At 44.6% G+C, this 21,933-nt stretch overlaps 1 protein-coding gene across 1 annotated transcript in view; it reads right to left on the bottom strand.

The window, feature by feature from the left end:
- The window catches only part of LOC120041366 (copine-5-like), a gene marked incomplete at its 5' end in the record, with an annotated part of 143,649 nt that extends 125,435 nt beyond the window's left edge, over window positions 1-18,214 (bottom strand). Inside the window, 3 exons of the mRNA XM_038986311.1 lie at window positions 13,914-13,990; window positions 16,052-16,091; window positions 18,111-18,214. Coding sequence (XP_038842239.1) covers window positions 13,914-13,990; window positions 16,052-16,091; window positions 18,111-18,214 — 221 coding nt within the window. The remainder of the gene's footprint in view (window positions 1-13,913; window positions 13,991-16,051; window positions 16,092-18,110) is intronic.
- Between the last annotated feature and the right edge of the window lie 3,719 nt (window positions 18,215-21,933).

Below are 21,933 nucleotides of genomic sequence, written 5' to 3'. Positions count from 1 at the left end.
CACTGCTATCCTTCTGTAGATAAACACACCACTGCTATCCTTCTGTAGATACACACACCACTGCTATCCTCCTGTAGATAAACACGCCACTGCTATCCTTCTGTAGATAAACACACCACTGCTATCCTTCTGTAGGTAAACACACCACTGCTATCCTTCTGTAGATAAACACACCACTGCTCTCATTCTGTAGGTAAACACACCACTGCTATCCTTCTGTAGGTAAACACACCACTGCTATCCTTCTGTAGGTAAACACACCACTGCTATCCTTCTGTAGGTAAACACACCACTGCTATCCTTCTGTAGGTAAACATACCACTGCTATCCTTCTGTAGATAAACACACCACTGCTATCCTTCTGTAGGTAAACACACCACTGCTATCCTTCTGTAGGTAAACACGCCACTGCTCTCTTTCTGTAGGTAAACACACCACTGCTCTCTTTCTGTAGGTAAACACACCACTGCTCTCTTTCTGTAGGTAAACACACCACTGCTCTCATTCTGTAGGTAAACACACCACTGCTATCCTTCTGTAGGTAAACACACCACTGCTCTCTTTCTGTAGGTAAACAAACCACTGCTCTCTTTCTGTAGGTAAACACACCACTGCTATCCTTCTGTAGGTAAACACACCACTGCTCTCTTTCTGTAGGTAAACACACCACTGCTATCCTTCTGTAGGTAAACACACCACTGCTATCCTTCTGTAGATAAACACACCACTGCTATCCTTCTGTAGATAAACACACCACTGCTATCCTTCTGTAGGTAAACACACCACTGCTCTCATTCTGTAGGTAAACACACCACTGCTCTCTTTCTGTAGGTAAACACACCACTGCTCTCATTCTGTAGGTAAACACACCACTGCTCTCTTTCTGTAGGTAAACACACCACTGCTCTCTTTCTGTAGGTAAACACACCACTGCTATCCTTCTGTAGATAAACACACCACTGCTGTCCTCCTGTAGGCTACACCACTGTTGTCCTCCTGTAGTCTACACTACTGCTATCCTCCTGTAGGTAAACACACCACTGCTATCCTTCTGTAGGTAAACACACCACTGCTATCCTTCTGTAGGTAAACACACCACTGCTCTCTTTCTGTAGGTAAATACACCACTGCTATCCTTCTGTAGTAAACACACCACTGCTCTCTTTCTGTAGGTAAACACACCACTGCTATCCTTCTGTAGGTAAACACACCACTGCTATCCTTCTGTAGATAAACACACCACTGCTATCCTTCTGTAGGTAAACACACCACTGCTCTCTTTCTGTAGGTAAACACACCACTGCTGTCCTCCTGTAGGTAAACACACCACTGCTATCCTTCTGTAGGTAAACACACCACTGCTATCCTTCTGTAGGTAAACACACCACTGCTCTCTTTCTGTAGGTAAACACACCACTGCTATCCTTCTGTAGGTAAACACACCACTGCTATCCTTCTGTAGGTAAACACACCACTGCTATCCTTCTGTAGATAAACACACCACTGCTATCCTTCTGTAGATAAACACACCACTGCTATCCTCCTTTAGGCTACACCACTGCTGTCCTCCTTTAGGCTACACCACTGCTGTCCTCCTGTAGGCTACACCACTGTTGTCCTCCTGTAGTCTACACTACTGCTATCCTTCTGTAGGTAAACACACCACTGCTATCCTCCTGTAGGCTACACCACTGCTGTCCTCCTGTAGGCTACACCACTGCTATCCTTCTGTAGGTAAACACACCACTGCTGTCCTCCTGTATGCTACACCACTGCTATCCATCTGTAGGTAAACACACCACTGCTGTCCTCCTGTAGGCTACACCACTGCTGTCCTCCTGTAGGCTACACCACTGCTATCCTTCTGTAGGTAAACACACCACTGCTGTCCTCCTGTAGGCTACACCACTGATGTCCTCCTGTAGGCTACACCACTGCTATCCTTCTGTAGGTAAACACACCACTGCTGTCCTCCTGTAGGCTACACCACTGCTATCCGTCTGTAGGTAAACACACCACTGCTGTCCTTCTGTAGGTAAACACACCACTGCTGTCCTTCTGTAGGTAAACACACCACTGCTATCCTTCTGTAGGTAAACACACCACTGCTATCCTTCTGTAGGTAAACACACCACTGCTATCCTTCTGTAGATAAACACACCACTGCTATCCTTCTGTAGATAAACACACCACTGCTATCCTTCTGTAGGTAAACACACCACTGCTGTCCTTCTGTAGGTAAACAAACCACTGCTGTCCTCCTGTATGATACACCACTGCTGTCCTCCTGTAGGTAAACACACCACTGCTATCCTTCTGTAGGTAAACACACCACTGCTATCCTTCTGTAGATAAACACACCACTGCTATCCTTCTGTAGGTAAACACACCACTGCTATCCTTCTGTAGATAAACACACCACTGCTGTCCTTCTGTAGGTAAACACACCACTGCTATCCTTCTGTAGGTAAACACACCACTGCTGTCCTCCTGTATGCTACACCACTGCTATCCTTCTGTAGATAAACACACCACTGCTGTCCTTCTGTAGGTAAACACACCACTGCTATCCTTCTGTAGGTAAACACACCACTGCTGTCCTTCTGTAGGTAAACACACCACTGCTGTCCTCCTGTAGGCTACACCACTGCTGTCCTCCTGTAGGCTACACCACTGCTATCCTTCTGTAGGTAAACACACCACTGCTGTCCTCCTGTAGGCTACACCACTGCTGTCCTCCTGTAGGCTACACCACTGCTATCCTTCTGTAGGTAAACACACCACTGCTGTCCTCCTGTAGGCTACATCACTGCTATCCTTCTGTAGGTAAACACACCACTGCTGTCCTTCTGTAGGTAAACACACCACTGCTGTCCTTCTGTAGGTAAACAAACCACTGCTGTCCTCCTGTATGATACACCACTGCTGTCCTCCTGTAGGTAAACACACCACTGCTATCCTTCTGTAGGTAAACACACCACTGCTATCCTTCTGTAGGTAAACACACCACTGCTATCCTTCTGTAGGTAAACACACCACTGCTATCCTTCTGTAGATAAACACACCACTGCTATCCTTCTGTAGATAAACACACCACTGCTATCCTTCTGTAGTTAAACACACCACTGCTGTCCTTCTGTAGGTAAACAAACCACTGCTGTCCTCCTGTATGATACACCACTGCTGTCCTCCTGTAGGTAAACACACCACTGCTATCCTTCTGTAGGTAAACACACCACTGCTATCCTTCTGTAGATAAACACACCACTGCTATCCTTCTGTAGGTAAACACACCACTGCTATCCTTCTGTAGATAAACACACCACTGCTGTCCTTCTGTAGGTAAACACACCACTGCTATCCTTCTGTAGGTAAACACACCACTGCTGTCCTTCTGTAGGTAAACACACCACTGCTGTCCTCCTGTATGATACACCACTGCTGTCCTCCTGTAAGTAAACACACCACTGCTATCCTTCTGTAGGTAAACACACCACTGCTATCCTTCTGTAGGTAAACACACCACTGCTATCCTTCTGTAGATAAACACACCACTGCTATCCTTCTGTAGGTAAACACACCACTGCTATCCTTCTGTAGATAAACACACCACTGCTGTCCTTCTGTAGGTAAACACACCACTGCTATCCTTCTGTAGGTAAACACACCACTGCTGTCCTTCTGTAGGTAAACACACCACTGCTGTCCTCCTGTATGATACACCACTGCTGTCCTCCTGTAGGTAAACACACCACTGCTATCCTTCTGTAGGTAAACACACCACTGCTGTCCTCCTGTATGATACACCACTGCTGTCCTCCTGTAGGTAAACACACCACTGCTATCCTTCTGTAGATAAACACACCACTGCTATCCTTCTGTAGATAAACACACCACTGCTATCCTTCTGTAGATAAACACACCACTGCTATCCTTCTGTAGGTAAACACACCACTGCTATCCTTCTGTAGATAAACACACCACTGCTATCCTTCTGTAGGTAAACACACCACTGCTCTCATTCTGTAGGTAAACACACCACTGCTCTCATTCTGTAGATAAACACACCACTGCTATCCTTCTGTAGGTAAACACACCACTGCTATCCTTCTGTAGATAAACACACCACTGCTATCCTTCTGTAGGTAAACACACCACTGCTCTCATTCTGTAGATAAACACACCACTGCTATCCTTCTGTAGGTAAACACACCACTGCTATCCTTCTGTAGGTAAACACACCACTGCTATCCTTCTGTAGATAAACACACCACTGCTATCCTTCTGTAGGTAAACACACCACTGCTATCCTTCTGTAGATAAACACACCACTGCTATCCTTCTGTAGGTAAACATACCACTGCTATCCTTCTGTAGATAAACACACCACTGCTATCCTTCTGTAGATAAACACACCACTGCTATCCTTCTGTAGGTAAACACACCACTGCTATCCTTCTGTAGATAAACACACCACTGCTATCCTTCTGTAGGTAAACACACCACTGCTATCCTTCTGTAGATAAACACACCACTGCTGTCCTCCTGTAGATAAACACACCACTGCTATCCTTCTGTAGATAAACACACCACTGCTATCCTTCTGTAGGTAAACACACCACTGCTCTCTTTCTGTAGGTAAACACACCACTGCTATCCTTCTGTAGGTAAACACACCACTGCTATCCTTCTGTAGATAAACACACCACTGCTCTCTTTCTGTAGGTAAACACACCACTGCTATCCTTCTGTAGGTAAACAAACCACTGCTGTCCTCCTGTATGATACACCACTGCTGTCCTCCTGTAGGTAAACACACCACTGTTATCCTTCTATAGGTAAACACACCACTGCTATCCTTCTGTAGGTAAACACACCACTGCTATCCTTCTGTAGGTAAACAAACCACTGCTGTCCTCCTGTATGATACACCACTGCTGTCCTCCTGTAGGTAAACACACCACTGCTATCCTTCTGTAGGTAAACACACCACTGCTCTCTTTCTGTAGGTAAACACACCACTGCTATCCTTCTGTAGGTAAACACACCACTGCTCTCTTTCTGTAGGTAAACATACCACTGCTATCCTTCTGTAGGTAAACACACCACTGCTATCCTTCTGTAGGTAAACACACCACTGCTCTCTTTCTGTAGGTAAACACACCACTGCTCTCTTTCTGTAGGTAAACACACCACTGCTCTCTTTCTGTAGGTAAACACACCACTGCTATCCTTCTGTAGGTAAACACACCACTGCTATCCTTCTGTAGCTAAACACACCACTGCTCTCTTTCTGTAGGTAAACACACCACTGCTCTCTTTCTGTAGGTAAACACACCACTGCTATCCTTCTGTAGGTAAACACACCACTGCTCTCTTTCTGTAGGTAAACACACCACTGCTATCCTTCTGTAGGTAAACACACCACTGCTATCCTTCTGTAGGTAAACACACCACTGCTCTCTTTCTGTAGGTAAACACACCACTGCTATCCTTCTGTAGGTAAACACACCACTGCTATCCTTCTGTAGGTACACACACCACTGCTGTCCTTCTGTAGGTACACACACCACTGCTGTCCTCCTGTATGCTACACCACTGCTGTCCATCTTATATCCCAGCATTTATTCAAGTTGGATAATCTTTGGATGCTGACAGCAGTCGCTCCATTGGAAAACATAGCCTGGACTGCAGCCTACAAAAGCCTATTCCTCCTGCTCTTTTCCCGCAATCTATCAAACGCATCATAATGGTCTCTGAATTATGGTCAGACTCGCTCAAGCAGAACAAACTTACATTTTCGCCGTTTTTCAATGCTGTTTTTAATGTAATTGAGAATATTTATCTGAATTTAATTTTAAAGTAATTCTAGAAGTAATCATCCAATAAAAATTAAAATATATTTATTTAATCTGATTACAATATTTTAGATAATATAGGTAATATAACAGATTACAGCTCCATTTTTGGGGGGGAATCCATTACATATAATCCGTTGCTCCCCAACCCTGAAGCTCATAGTTACACAGTGCACGCACACACAAACTACCAAAACACATCTAAACTCAGCAAAAAATGACCCTGTCTTTCAAAGATAATTCGTAAAAATCCAAATAACTTCACAGATCTTCATTGTAAAGGGTTTAAACACTGTTTCCCATGCTTGTTCAATGAACCATAAACAATGAATGAACATGCACCTGTGCAACGGTCTTAAATAAGACACTAACAGCTTACAGACGGTAGGCAATTACGGTCACAGTTATGAAAACTTAGGACACTAAAGAGACCTTTCAACTGACTCTGAAAAACACCAAAAGAAAGATGCCGAGGGTCCCTGCTCATCTGTGTGAAGGTGCGGACTGTAGATGTGGCCAGGGCAATAAATTGCAATGTCCGTACTGTAAGACGCCTAAGACAGCGCTACAGGGAGACAGGACGGACAGCTGATCGTTCTCGCAGTGGCAGACCACGTGTAACAATACCTGCATAGGATCAGTACATTCGAACATCACACCTGCGGGACAGGTACAGGATGGCAACAACAACTGCCCGAGTTACACCAGGAATGCACAATCCCTCCATCAGTACTCAGACTGTCCGCAATAGGCTGAGAGAGGCTGGACTGAGGGCTTGTAGGCCTGGTGTAAGGCAGGTCCCCACCAGACATCACCGGCAACAACATCACCTATGGGCACAAACCCACCGTCGCAGGACCAGACAGGACTGGCAAAAAGTGCTCTTCACTGACGAGTCGCGGTTTCGTCTCACCGGGGGTGATGGTCGGATTCGCGTTTATCGTCGAAGGAATGAGCGTTACACCGAGGCCTGTACTGTGGAGTGGGATCGATTTGGAGGTGGAGGGTCCGTCATGGTCTGGGGCGGTGTGTCACAGCCTCATCGGACTGGGCTTGTTGTCATTGCAGGCAATCTCAACGCTGTGCGTTATAGGGAAGACATCCTCCTCCCTCATGTGGTACCCTTCCTGCAGGCTCATCCTGACATGACCCTCCAGCATGACAATGCCACCAGCCATACTGCTCGTTCTGTGCGTGATTTCCTGATAGACAGGAATGTCAGTGTTCTGCCATGGCCAGCGAAGAGCCCGGATCTCAATCCCATTGAGCACGTCTGGGACCTGTTGGATCAGAGGGTGAGGGCTAGGGCCATTCCCCCAAGAAATGTCAGGGAACTTGCAGGTGCCTTGGTGGAAGAGTGGGGTAACATCTCACAGCAAGAACTGGCAAATCTGGTGCAGCCCATGAGGAGGAGATGAACTGCAGTACTTAATGCAGCTGGTGGCCACACCAGATACTGACTGTTACTTTTGATTTTGACCCCCCCTTTGTTCAGGGACACATTATTCCATTTCTGTTACTCACATGTCTGTGGAACTTGTTCAGTTTATGTCTCAGTTATTGAATCTTGTTATGTTCATACAAATATTCACACATACGTTTGCTGGAAATAAACGCAGTTGACAGTGAGAGGACATTTATTTTTTTACTGAGTTTACATTCCTGTCATCCTGTTAGCTGTGTCTGGCATCCCACCACTACTATGTCTCCTGTCATCCTGTTAGCTGTGTCTGGCATCCCACCACTACTATGTCTCCTGTCATTATGTTAGCTGTGTCTGGCATCCCACCACTACTCTGTCTCCTGTCATCCTATTAGCTGTGTCTGGCATCCCACCACTACTCTGTCTCCTGTCATCCTATTAGCTGTGTCTGGCATCCCACCACTACTATGTCTCCTGTCATCCTATTAGCTGTGTCTGGCATCCCACCACTACTCTGTCTCCTGTCATCCTGTTAGCTGTGTCTGGCATCCCACCACTACTATGTCTCCTGTCATCCTGTTAGCTGTGTCTGGCATCCCACCACTACTATGTCTCCTGTCATTATGTTAGCTGTGTCTGGCATCCCACCACTACTCTGTCTCCTGTCATCCTATTAGCTGTGTCTGGCATCCCACCACTACTCTGTCTCCTGTCATCCTATTAGCTGTGTCTGGCATCCCACCACTACTATGTCTCATGTCATCCTGTTAGCTGTGTCTGGCATTCCACCACTACTATGTCTCCTGTCATCCTAATAGCTGTGTCTGGCATCCCACCACTACTCTGTCTCCTGTCATCCTGTTAGCTGTGTCTGGCATCCCACCACTACTATGTCTCCTGTCATCCTGTTAGCTGTGTCTGGCATCCCACCACTACTCTGTCTCCTGTCATCCTGTTAGCTGTGTCTGGCATCCCACCACTACTATGTCTCCTGTCATCCTGTTAGCTGTGTCTGGCATCCCACCACTGCTATGTCTGGCATCCCACCACTCCTATGTCTCATGTCATCCTATTAGCTGTGTCTGGCATCCCACCAATACTATGTCTGGCATCCCACCACTCCTATGACTCCTGTCATCCTAATAGCTGTGTTTGGCATCCCACCACTACTATGACTCCTGTCATCCTATTAGCTGTGTCTGGCATCCCACCACTACTATGTCTGGCATCCCACCACTCCTATGTCTCCTGTCATCCTATTAGCTGTGTCTGGCATCACACCACTACTATGTCTGGCATCCCACCACTCCTATGTCTCCTGTCTTCCTAATAGCTGTGTCTGGCATCACACCACTACTATGTCTCCTGTCATCCTAAAAGCTGTGTCTGGCATCCCACCACTATTCTGTCTCCTGTCATCCTGTTAGCTGTGTCTGGCATCCCACCACTACTATGTCTCCTGCCATCCTATTAGCTGTGTCTGGCATCCCACCACTACTCTGTCTCCTGTCATCCTGTTAGCTGTGTCTGGCATCCCACCACTACTACGTCTCCTGCCATCCTATTAGCTGTGTCTGGCATCCCACCACTACTCTGTCTCCTGTCATCCTGTTAGCTGTGTCTGGCATCCCACCACTACTACGTCTCCTGCCATCCTATTAGCTGTGTCTGGCATCCCACCACTACTATGTCTCCTGTCATCCTATTAGCTGTGTCTGGAATCCCACCACTATTATGTCTCCTGTCATCCTGTTAGCTGTGTCTGGCATCCCACCACTACTACGTCTCCTGCCATCCTATTAGCTGTGTCTGGCATCCCACCACTACTATGTCTCCTGTCATCCTGTTAGCTGTGTCTGGCATCCCACCACTACTACGTCTCCTGTCATCCTGTTAGCTGTGTCTGGCATCCCACCACTACTCTGTCTAGCAAGCTGCCCACCAGTTCTGATTTGCATGGAAGCAACCAAGTCAAGTTGTATTATGTAGAGTTAGGGGTTCAGCCAAACTCTTTTTCTTTTGCCAAAATAGTCCGTATGCTGGCAGAGCTTAAATGTTCCAAAGCCACAGGCCTGGATAATATTCCTGCAAGGTAGATTCTGCTGAGCAAATTGTATTACGCATATCGGTAATCTCTCTCTTGAACAAGGCACCTTTCCCAGGGACATGAAACAAGCTAAAGTTATACCTCTCATACTACTATGTCTCCTGTCATCCTGTTAGCTGTGTCTGGCATCCTACCACTACTATGACTCCTGTCCACCTAGTTTCAGGTTCACAGAAAACAGTGAAACTTCGGAGTGTTCCTCCCATCTGTTTTGGGCCCTCTGCCAACTCCTCCCTCCCTCTCTTCCTCTTTCTCTGTATTCTCTGTGTCCCCACTGTCTCTAAGGCGAGTCATGAAGCCAAGTTCACAGCATAGTTTACAGCATGTTAACAAAATGTCTTGATCCTCTTTCTCTCAACAGAAGGGCAACACACGTTAATCCACTATTATACTGTCCATCCACACTCACACTCACACTCACACACACACACACACACACACACACACACACACACACACACACACACACACACACACACACACACACACAGACACAGACACAGACACAGACACAGACACAGACACAGACACAGACACAGACACACATGCATGTGCACACACACACACAATGTCAAACATTTGTGTCTGTTTCTGTATAGATCGCTTGCAGTGCTGAGGGAGGTGTTCACGGTGCTGGTGGTGTGTCTAAGATAGGGTGTCTTCCAACCACTAAGTTTATGCAGTGTGAGTGTGAGTGTGCGCGTGTGTGAGTGTGTGTGTGTGTGTGTGTGTGTGTGTGTGTGTGTGTGTGTGTGTGTGTGTGTGTGTGTGTGTGTGTGTGTGTGTGTGTGTGTGTGTGTGTGTGTGTGTGTGTGTGTGTGTGTGTGTGTGTGTGTGTGTGTGTGTGTGTGTGAGTTAATGGTGTCTAAGACAAGAGAGTGTCTGTCTCTGTCTCTGTCTCTCATGTCGGCATCAAGCCACTTTACATGACAGAGTGAGTCTATAAGACGGAGACTCTCCCTGACAGAGTGAGTCTGTACAAGGGAGACTATACATGACAGAGTGAGTCTATTTGAGGGAGACTCTATATGGGAGATTGAGACTATTTGAGGGAGAATACATGACAGAGCGAGTCTTTACGAGAGAGACTCTACATGACAGAGTGAGTTTATAAGCGGGAGACTCTACATGACAGGGTGAGTCTTTACGAGGGAGACTCTAGATGACAGAGTGAGCCTATAAGAGGGAGACTCTACATGACAGAGTGAGTCTATAAGAAGGAGACTCTCCATGACAGAGTGAGTCTATACGAGGGAGACTCTACATGACGAAGTGAGTTTAAAGAGAGAGTCTCTACATGATAGAGTGAGTCTATATGAGGGAGACTCTACATGCCAGAGTGAGTCTATACGAGGGAGACTCTACATGACAGAGTGAGTTTAAAGAAGGAGACTCTACATGACAGAGTGAGTCTATAAGAGGGAGACTCTACATGACAGAGTGAGTCTGTATGAGGGAGACTCACCATGACAGAGTGAATCTATACGAGGGAGACTCTACATGACGAAGTGAATTTAAAGAGGGAGACTCTACATGACAGAGTGAGTCCATATGAGGGAAACTCTACATGCCAGAGTGAGTCTATACGAGGGAGACTCTACATGACAGAGTGAGATTAAAGAGGGAGACTCTACATGACAGAGTGAGATTAAAGAGGGAGACTCTACATGACAGAGTGAGTGTATACGAGGCAGACTCTACATGACAGAGTGAGTCTATATGAGGGAGACTCTACATGCCGGAGTGAGTCTATATGAGGGAGCCTCTAGATAACAGAGTGAGTCTATATGAGGGAGACTCTACATGACGGAATGAGTCTATAAGAGGGAGACTCTATATGACAGAGTGAGTCTATACGAGGGAGATTCTACATGACAGAGTGAGTCTATAGGTTTGAGACTCTACATGACAGAGTGAGTCTATACGAGGGAGACTCTACATGACAGAGTGAGTCTATATGAAGGAGACTCTACATGACAGAGTGAGTCTATACGAGGGAGACTCTGCATGACAGAGTGAGTCTATATGAAGGAGACTCTACATGACAGAGTGAATCTATACGAGGGAGACTCTACATGACAGAGTGAGTCTATATGAGGGAGACTCTACATGACAGAGTGAGTCTATATGAGGGAGACTATACAGATTGCTCCCTTAATGACAGTAACAGTGTTAGAGGATGCCCCGAGTCCTGTTCAATTACCAGTGCCATCATCTCACCCCATTGTTATCTGAACAGTTGAAGTACTCCACAGATGGCTATAGATGACAGACATATCGTCATCACACAGTCCCAAATGGCATCCTATTCTGTTTATAGTGCACACTTTTTTTTTTACCATTGCCCGTAGGGCTCCCATAGGGCTCTGGTCAAAAGTAGTGTACTATATTGGGAATAGAGTGCTATTTGTTACACAGCCCTAGAACACATGGAAGTCAATGAGAAGCGCTGGCTGGCTGTGTTACGTTCCAATGCACACGAAAATATAAAGAGGCCTGTTTGATGACTCCGGAGTCAATGGTGCTTTCATGATATAGTGGGCGACATGGATAAAGTCAAGCCACATGGCAACTGGTACAAGTACAATTTGGCTACATGACGGAACATAGTTCAACTCTTGAGGCGGAGTGAGGTCGTTTGACTCGTGTGCCATCTGTTGATTGGCCCAAGTGATTAGGAAACTATTTGTTTGGGAACTATTTTGTCTAACAGCCATTGGGATGGTGAAGCAATGCAACGATGTTAGACTCTTAATATGCAGTGAGCTCTAACAGTATTGGGTCAGTGACAAATGTTTAGTTGTTTTGACTCTGTACTAGAGCACTTTAGATTTGAAATTATACAATGACTATGAGGTTAAAGTGCAGACTGTCAGCTTAAAATTGTGGGTATTTTCATTCACATTATGGGACGAAAATTATTGTGTATTAAAGTATTACAAATGTAAGTATTTGGTCCCATATTCATAGCATGCAATGATTACATCAATCTTGTGACTTTAGAAACTTGGAGTATTTGCTGTTTGTTTTGGTTGTGTTTCAGATTATTTTGAGCCCGATAGAAATGAATGGTAAATAATGTATTGTGTCATTTTGGAGTCACTTTTGTTATAAATAAGAATAGAATATGTTTCTGAACACTTCTACATTAATGTGGATGCTACCATGACTACAGATACCATGACTACAGATACCATGACTACAGATACCATGACTACAGATACCATGACTACAGATACCATGACTACAGATACCATGACTACAGATACCATGACTACAGATACCATGACTACAGATAATCCTGAATGAATTGTGAGAAAGTTACAGAAGCATAAATATCATACCCTGCTCCAAAATGCTAACCTCCCTGTTATTGTAATGGTGAGAGGTTAGCGCGTCTTGGAGGTATGATATAAAATGCTAACCTCCCCTGTTATTGTAATGGTGAGCGATTAGCATGTCTTGGGGGTATGATATAAAATGCTAACCTCCCCTGTTATTGTAATGGTGAGAGGTTAGCATGTCTTGGGGGTATGATATAAAATGCTAACCTCCCTGTTATTGTAATGGTGAGAGGTTAGCATGTCTTGGAGGTATGAGTTTGGTGCATCTAAAATGGGGGGTACTATGTCCAAAACGTGCTGTAATTCCAAAACGGTTCAACCTATATGGATGAAAATACCCTCAAATTACAGCTGACAGGCTGCACTTTAACCTCCTAATCATTGTACCATTTCAAAGTGCTAGAGTACAGAGCCAAAACAACAAAACAATATGTCACCAATACTTTTAGAGCTCACTGTACAGGATGTAGTCAGTGCTTCATTCTAAAGCCCAGTTCAGATACATTAGCCGACACGACAAGACAAAACTAGACAGTTTAAGAATGTTGAGTTGTAAAACAGCTGACTGAAGATCAGGCCACAGATCAAACAGAGGAGATGTGCAGTCAAGTCATCCTGCTGCTCATGGTGACATCATCCTGCTGCTCATGGTGACATCATCCTGCTGCTCATGGTGACATCATCCTGCTGCTCATGGTGACATCATCCTGCTGCTCATGGTGACATTATCCTGCTGCTCATGGTGACATCATCCTGCTGCTCATGGTGACATTATCCTGCTGCTCATGGTGACATCATCCTGCTGCTCATGGTGACATCATCCTGCTGCTCATGGTGACATCATCCTGCTGCTCATGGTGACATTATCCTGCTGCTCATGGTGACATTATCCTGCTGCTCATGGTGACATCATCCTGCTGCTCATGGTGACATTATCCTGCTGCTCATGGTAACATCATCCTGCTGCTCATGGTGACGTCATCCTGCTGCTCATGGTGACATCATCCTGCTGCTCATGGTGACATTATCCTGCTGCTCATGGTAATATCATCCTGCTACTCATGGTAACATCATCCTGCTGCTCATGGTGACATCATAGAGTCTCAGTTTATGACCACCACTACTCACCCCAGGGTCACACAGCTTCAACCAATCAATCAATCCCGTCCGCCTCTACTCACCCCAGAGGTTTCTCCAGTCGACTGGCAGGCGATCCTACGATCTCTCCCAAGGTACAGAACACCTGCCCCAAGAAGTCCTGATGGGGGGGGGGGGGGGGGGGGGGGGGGGGGGGGGGGAGGGATGGAGGGATGGAGGGAGGAGTGGAGAGTTCGTTGTTCATGGGGAGACAGAGGGGAAAGATTGGGGAGACAGGGGGAAAACAAGGACAGCTGGTGAGGAGCTAAGCAGCGTGTTATAAGCAGTGTGTTATATGCAGAGTGTTATAAGCATGTTATAAGCAGTATGTTATAAAACATTGAAGAGAGATAAAGTTTGGTTGGAGGAGTCAAACACGTACGTCAATGTCGGAGGGCTTCCAGGGAGAAGGAAGAGGAAGAGGAAGAAGAGGAGGAGGAGGAGGGGTACACCAGGCGGCAGCATAGACAACAACAACAACAACAACCACAACAATAACAACCACAGAGCATATCATGTAAGAGAAGGCACAAGACTCAAATACCATACAAGACCGTCATCAAAACAAGAGAAAACACAGAGCGGGAAAGAAGAGAAGAAAAAGGGGGAGAACGGGGGAGACAGGGAGAAAAGGGGGGAGAAAGGGGGATAGAACGGGGGAGAAAGGAAGAAAAGGGGGGAGAAAGGGGGATAGAACAGGGGAGAAAGGGTGAGAAAGGAAGAAAAGGGGGGAGAAAGGGGGATAGAACAGGAGAGAAAGGGGGAGAAAGGGAGAGAGATAGAGGGAACTGGGTTTTATGTAAGACGACAGTTAGTAACACAAAATTGAGTACAACACAATCAAATTTAAACATGACAAATGAAGAAATAATGAAGAATTTTCTGGTATTATGCAAACCATTGACTGCAGATATATTATCATTGTGTATGTGTGCCTAATGCGTTGCTTTTCAAAGCTTTCACTGCAAAACAATACGCTAGTATTCATTCATCATTATACTTTTATACATGTGAGTACATTGCTAATACCATTGAAGTACAATAAATCATGCCTAGAATTTAAGAAAATGGGTTTCACAAGTTTTGATAATGGTATGACAACGAAAAACCAACCTTCAGTTCATACAAAAAATGTAACACGATATAGACGGATTAGCTGATAACGTCAAGGAGAAGGATGCTCACGCTTCAATGGGGCAGAAGTCTGTGAGCACATGGTTCTGGATGGCCAGATGGCTACCAACAATGACAAGAAACTGCCATGGTTCTGGATGGCCAGATAGCTACCAACAATGACAAGAAACTGCCATGGTTCTGGATGGCCAGATAGCTACCAACAATGACAAGAAACTGCCATGGTTCTGGATGGCCAGATAGCTACCAACAATGACAAGAAATTGCCATGGTTCTGGATGGCCAGATAGCTACCAACAATGACAAGAAACTGCCATGGTTCTGGATGGCCAGATAGCTACCAACAATGACAAGAAACTGCCATGGTTCTGGATGGCCAGATAGCTACCAAAAATGACAAGAAACTGGCATGTGGGGAATCGTTTTCAGCTTGTTTCATCTGGTTCTTGATACTATGTCTTGTTTTGAGGTGTTTTGACTGATGTCACATCAATGCTAATAAGACAACTACAAAAAATAACTACCTTAGCCAACCATTACCTGTCACAATGTATTTGAGAGACAACGAGTGCTCATTTTACAAATGTATTTTTGTTTTCAATAAACATTGGAGACGAAATAAAGTTCACATGTTGTCAACAATCTAAGCCAACCCCGTCTGTTTTGACCCGGTTTTGTTGCTAAACAACCAACTTGTCTATGTGCTAAATGTATTATTATGAAAGCTACACAATATCAATACATAATGTAATATGCTATCTGTATTATAAAAAGGTAACGATGCGTGGACAGACAGCAAGGCCACATCGTGAAACGGTGGTTAGTAAGGCACTATTATATACTATTTCCATCCAACAGTATATGTGAGCTTTGGGATGACATGGATTTTGATTAGCATAAAACCAAAATAGGGAATGGCATGCATTTCAAAATAAAAGTTTCCATTTCAAAATAAAAGTTTCCATTCATGGAGAATAGAGGATGATGGCAAAGAAAAAAGTCAAACATCAATGAGGCACCGGCACAGAGTGATAGCTTTTTCACTTACATGCTTTGCCAGATCTGGACTCTTGGAATCAATGTCATATCTGAAATCACAAAGAAAGTCAGATTCAAGTGGTGACTGACTGGCGTTTGAACATTAACACATAGAAACACAGTGGTTTGATATCATTCCTGATGGCGTGTAGGCTAGTCTACAGTGGAACAATGATACAATGACATTTGAACAGACAGAAGGCATAGGGGTCACCAGCCACCTAAAATAAAAAAACATTTACCGGAGGAGGAGGAGGAGGGGGAGGGGAGGGAGGAGGTAGATGGAGGAGAGGAGGAGGCTGTCCCGCTGACAGAGGTATATAAAAGAGAAATGTAAATGTCTTAGACTAATTAACATGTAGGTGTAGCACCTCTCCTTAGTCTCCCACCAAGGAGTTAAATGAAAAGGGCCCACGTGAAGTTATTAAACCTCTTGAGAGGTTCAGCAGAGCCTGGATATTTACTGTACTGAATCATCAAGTCCATGTGGGCTGCTCTCTATTCAAAGTAGTACAAATTAGGCAGTGTTTTCTCTTGCTGATGACTGGAAATGTACTGTAAAATGAATTTCATGAGGTTCTCTGTCAACTCACTGTAGAAAGACAAACAATAATATTGTCACGGCCGTTAACAGAAGACGACCAAGGTGCAGCGTGGTAAGCGTACACTTTCCTTTAATTAAACAAAATGATGCCGAACAAAACAATAAACACGACAAAAACAAACCGTGCTCTCTATTCATAAACATAAAGGCTATGTGCCCTAAACAAAAGTCAACTTCCCACCAAGACAGGTGGGAAAAACAGGCTACCTAAGTATGGTTCCCAATCAGAGACAACGATAGACAGCTGTCCCTGATTGAGAACCATACTTGGCCAAAACATAGAAATAAAAAATCATAGAAACACAAAACATAGAATGCCCACCCCAACTCATGCCCTGACCAAACCAAAATAGAGACATAAAAAGGATCTCTAAGGTAAGGGCGTGACAAATATTAGGCAGAGGCTATTGAGGGAATAAGGAAATTATCTTGTCTCCGTTTTCAAAGCCTCTGAATGAAGTGTCACCTCTCTGCTCTGCACTCTGATTGGGTCTTTCAAGAGACTGGGAGGAGGAGGAGGATGGAGGAGGAAGAGGAGGAGGACAATGGAGGAGGGGAAAGGAGTAGGACAATGGAGGAGAAGGAGGGAGGAAGAGGAGGAGGTGGAGGAAGGAGGAGTAGGAGGGAGGAGGAGGATGAGGATAGAGGGAGAGGAGGGAGGGGGAGGAGGATGTAAGAGTAGGAGATGGGAGGATGGGGAGGAGGAAGAGGAGGAGGGGGACGAGGAGGAGGCAAGAGGAGGGAGGAGGAGGAGGAGGAGGATGGAGGAGGAGGTAGGAGGAGGATGAGGAGGAGGAGAAGGAGGATGGAGGATGGAGGGGGAGGGAGGAGGATGGGGGAGGGAGGAGGAGGAGGAGGAGGAGGAGGAGGAGGGGGAGGGAGGGAGGGAGGACAAGGTGGGAGGATGGACAGAGGGGGGAGAGAAGAGAAGGGAGGATGGTATAGTAGGTTGGATGGAGGAGGATAAAGATGGAGGAAGAGAACAAAGAAGAGGAGGATAAAGGGTTGGGGCTGTGTGATACCTATGGGACACAAATGGGACTCTCTCGGCTTCAGACATGTGCTTTAAAGTGTGAAGAATGAGGTTAAACCTACATGAAATATTGAACATCCTTTTATACCCATCTATCTCCCTCCTACTCCCAACACAAGACTATCCAGACAGAGGGGGGGATATGGAAGGAGAGGGGGAGAGAAGAGGAAGAGAAGACAAGCGGGGGGAGGTAAGTAAAGAGAAGAAGGGAAGAGTAGGAGGAGGGGAGTGAAGTGGGAGAGATCGCGAACGAGTGAAAGAGAGAGAGAGAGAGAGAGGAAAAAGAAAAAAGAAAGAAAGCAAGAGAGAAATAGGAGGATGGAAAGGAAAGGTTGTTTAGGAAAATTAGCACATCACATGTGAAACTTACACACCCTCCCTGACTCCCTGCCTGGTGAATCCTCGAAGAGATCGAAGAGAAAAACTACTCACACGTCAAAGCGTAGATTCTGCTTCTCTTCAAAGAAGTAGTCCAAGATGTACTTCCTGACAAAGTCTGGATCCAGAGTGTTGTCAATCACTTCCGTTCTCCCAAACTAGAAGAGAACAGAGGGAGAGGGAAGGGGGAGAGAGAAGGGGAGAGGGCGAGGGAAGAGATGGGCAGAGTGGGAGAGAGCGAGAGAGCGAGAGAGAGAGGGAGAAGGAAGGAGAGAGAGAAAGAGAAAGAGAAAGAGGGAGAGAGTACGGAGAGAAAGAGAGATATGGAGAGAGTTGGTTTGTGAGAAAATAATCAAAAACTTTTATGCAGTTAGTAAGAAAGCAGCCAGATGTTTCATTCCTCTCCTCTCCTCTCCTCTCCTCTCCTCTCCTCTCCTCTCCTCTCCTCTCCTCTCCTCTCCTCTCCCCTACTTTCCTCACCTTTCCTCTCCTTTCCTCTCCCCTCCTTTCCTCACCTTTCCTCTCCTCTACTCTTCTCTCCTCTCCTCTCCTCTCTTGAAGACACTACGCAGCAGATAAACATAGTGTTTGATTAGCGCAGATTAATAATGACAGTGTTGTAATGACTAACTGGATCCTACAACTCCACAGCTGCTCTGGCCTGTCTGAAAAAGTCCACTCTCTATTGGTGTCGTTACGCGACACTAGCAGGAACACTTGCCTGTACGTACGTACATGAGGGGCAAAAAAACACAAAAGTCGCCAGATTGACTTTCATTTCATTTTATTTAATGAACCATAGTCCTTAAGAACAATTGGCCAGTGTTTTCCAGGGAGTTCTAATTCAACTATATAAACTGAGAACCAAGAGGGATTGAAAAGCACGTGAGAGGATGAGGTGCTGCAACTGTAATAACACAGGTAGGTGTCCTGTGGTGCTCAAAAATACTGTGAGATGGTGTAATACTGTGTGATGGTGTAATACTGTGTGATGGTGTAATACTGTCTGATGGTGTAACACTGTCTGATTGTGTAATACTGTGTGATGATGTTATAATGTGTGATGGTGTAATAGTGTAATAGTGTCTGATGGTGTAATAGTGTATGATGGTGTAATAGTGTCTGATGGTGTAACACTGTGTGATGGTGTAACACTGTGTGATGGTGTAATACTGTGTGACATTGTAATACTGTGTGATGGTGTAATACTGTGTAACAGTGTAATACTGTGTGATGGTGTAATACTGTGTGATGGTGTAATAATGTCTGATGGTGTAATACTGTGTAACCGTGTAATACTGTGTGACATTGTAATACTGTGTGATGGTGTAATACTGTGTGATGGTGTAATAATGTCTGATGGTGTAATACTGTGTAACCGTGTAATACTGTGTGACATTGTAATACTGTGTGATCGTGTAATACTGTCTGATGGTGTAATACTGTGTGACGGTGTTATACTGTGTGACGGTGTTATACTGTCTGATGGTGTAATACTGTATGATGGTGTAATAATGCCTGATGGTGTAATAATGTCTGATGGTGTAATACTGTGTAACAGTGTAATACTGTGTGACGGTGTTATACTGTGTGATGGTGTAATACTGTGTGATGGTGTAATACTGTCTGATGGTGTAATACTGTGTAACAGTGTAATACTGTGTGACGGTGTTATACTGTGTGATGGTGTAATACTGTGTGATGGTGTAATACTGTGTGACGGTGTTATACTGTCTGATGGTGTAATACTGTATGATGGTGTAATAATGCCTGATGGTGTAATAATGTGTGATGGTGTAATACTGTGTGATGGTGTAACACTGTGTGATGGGGTAATATTGTGTGATGGTGTAATACTGTTCGCTGGTGTAATACTATGTGATGGTGTAATACCGTGTGATGGTGTAATACTGCCTGATGGTGTAATACTGTGTGATGGTGTAATACTGTGTGATGGTGTAATACTGTATGATGGTGTAATATTGTCTGATGGTGTTGTAATGTGTGATGGCATAATACTGTTTGATGGTGTAATACTGGCTGATGGTGTAATAATGTGTGATGGTGTAATACTGTATGATGGTGTAATACTGTGTGATGGTGTAATACTGTATGCTGGTGTAATACTGTGTGATGGTGTAATACAATGTGATGGTGTAATACTGTATGATGGTGTATTACTGTATGATGGTGTAATACTGTTTGATGGTGTACTACTGTCTGATGGTGTAACACTGTGTGATGGTGTAATACTGTCTGATGGTGTAATACTGTGTGATGGTGTAGTACTGTTTGATGGTGTAATACTGTGTGATGGTGTAATACTGTCTGATGGTGTAATACTGTGTGATGGTGTAATACTGTATGATGGTGTAATACTGTCTGATGGTGTAATACTGTGCGATGGTGTAATACTGTGTGGCGGTGTTATACTGTCTGATGGTGTAATACTGTCTGATGGTGTAATACTGTGTAACAGTGTAGTACTGTGTGACGGTGTTATACTGTGTGATGGTGTAATACTGTGTGATGGTGTACTACTGGGTGATGGTGTAATGCTGTGTGACGGTGTTATACTGTGTGATGGTGTAATAGTGTCTGATGGTGTAACACTGTGTGATGGGGTAATACTGTATGATGGTGTAATACTGTGTGATGGTGTACTACTGTCTGATGGTGTAACACTGTCTGATGGTGTAATACGGTCTGATGGTGTGATACTGTGTGATGGTGAATTACTGTCTGATGGTGTATTACTGTCTGATGGTGTAACACTGTCTGATGGTGTAATACTGTCGGATGGTGTAATACTGTGTGATGGTGTAATACTGTGTAACAGTGTAATATTGTGTGACATTGTAATACTGTGTGATGGTGTAATACTGTGTAACAGTGTAATACTGTGTGATGGTGTAATACTGTGTGATGGTGTAATAATGTCTGATGGTGTAATACTGTGTAACCGTGTAATACTGTGTGACATTGTAATACTGTGTGATCGTGTAATACTGTCTGATGGTGTAATACTGTGTGACGGTGTTATACTGTGTGACGGTGTTATACTGTCTGATGGTGTAATACTGTATGATGGTGTAATAATGCCTGATGGTGTAATAATGTCTGATGGTGTAATACTGTGTAACAGTGTAATACTGTGTGACGGTGTTATACTGTGTGATGGTGTAATACTTTGTGATGGTGTAATACTGTCTGATGGTGTAATACTGTGTAACAGTGTAATACTGTGTGACGGTGTTATACTGTGTGATGGTGTAATACTGTGTGATGGTGTAATACTGTGTGACGGTGTTATACTGTCTGATGGTGTAATACTGTATGATGGTGTAATAATGCCTGATGGTGTAATAATGTCTGATGGTGTAATACTGTGTGATGGTGTAATACTGGGTGGTGGAGTAATAATGTGTGATGGTGTAATACTGTCTGATGGTGTAACACTGTGTGATGGGGTAATATTGTGTGATGGTGTAATACTGTTCGCTGGTGTAATACTGTGTGATGGTGTAATACCGTGTGATGGTGTAATACTGCCTGATGGTGTAATACTGTGTGATGGTGTAATACTGTGTGATGGTGTAATACTGTATGATGGTGTAATATTGTCTGATGGTGTTGTAATGTGTGATGGCATAATACTGTTTGATGGTGTAATACTGGCTGATGGTGTAATAATGTGTGATGGTGTAATACTGTGTGATGTTGTAATACTGTGTGATGGTGTAATACTGTATGCTGGTGTAATACTGTGTGATGGTGTAATACTATGTGATGGTGTAATACTGTATGATGGTGTATTACTGTATGATGGTGTAATACTGTTTGATGGTGTACTACTGTCTGATGGTGTAACACTGTG

Source organism: Salvelinus namaycush, unplaced genomic scaffold (genome assembly GCF_016432855.1).
Source record: "Salvelinus namaycush isolate Seneca unplaced genomic scaffold, SaNama_1.0 Scaffold450, whole genome shotgun sequence".
Lineage (NCBI taxonomy): Eukaryota > Metazoa > Chordata > Actinopteri > Salmoniformes > Salmonidae > Salvelinus > Salvelinus namaycush.
This window is presented reverse-complemented; position numbering and strand designations above follow the sequence as displayed.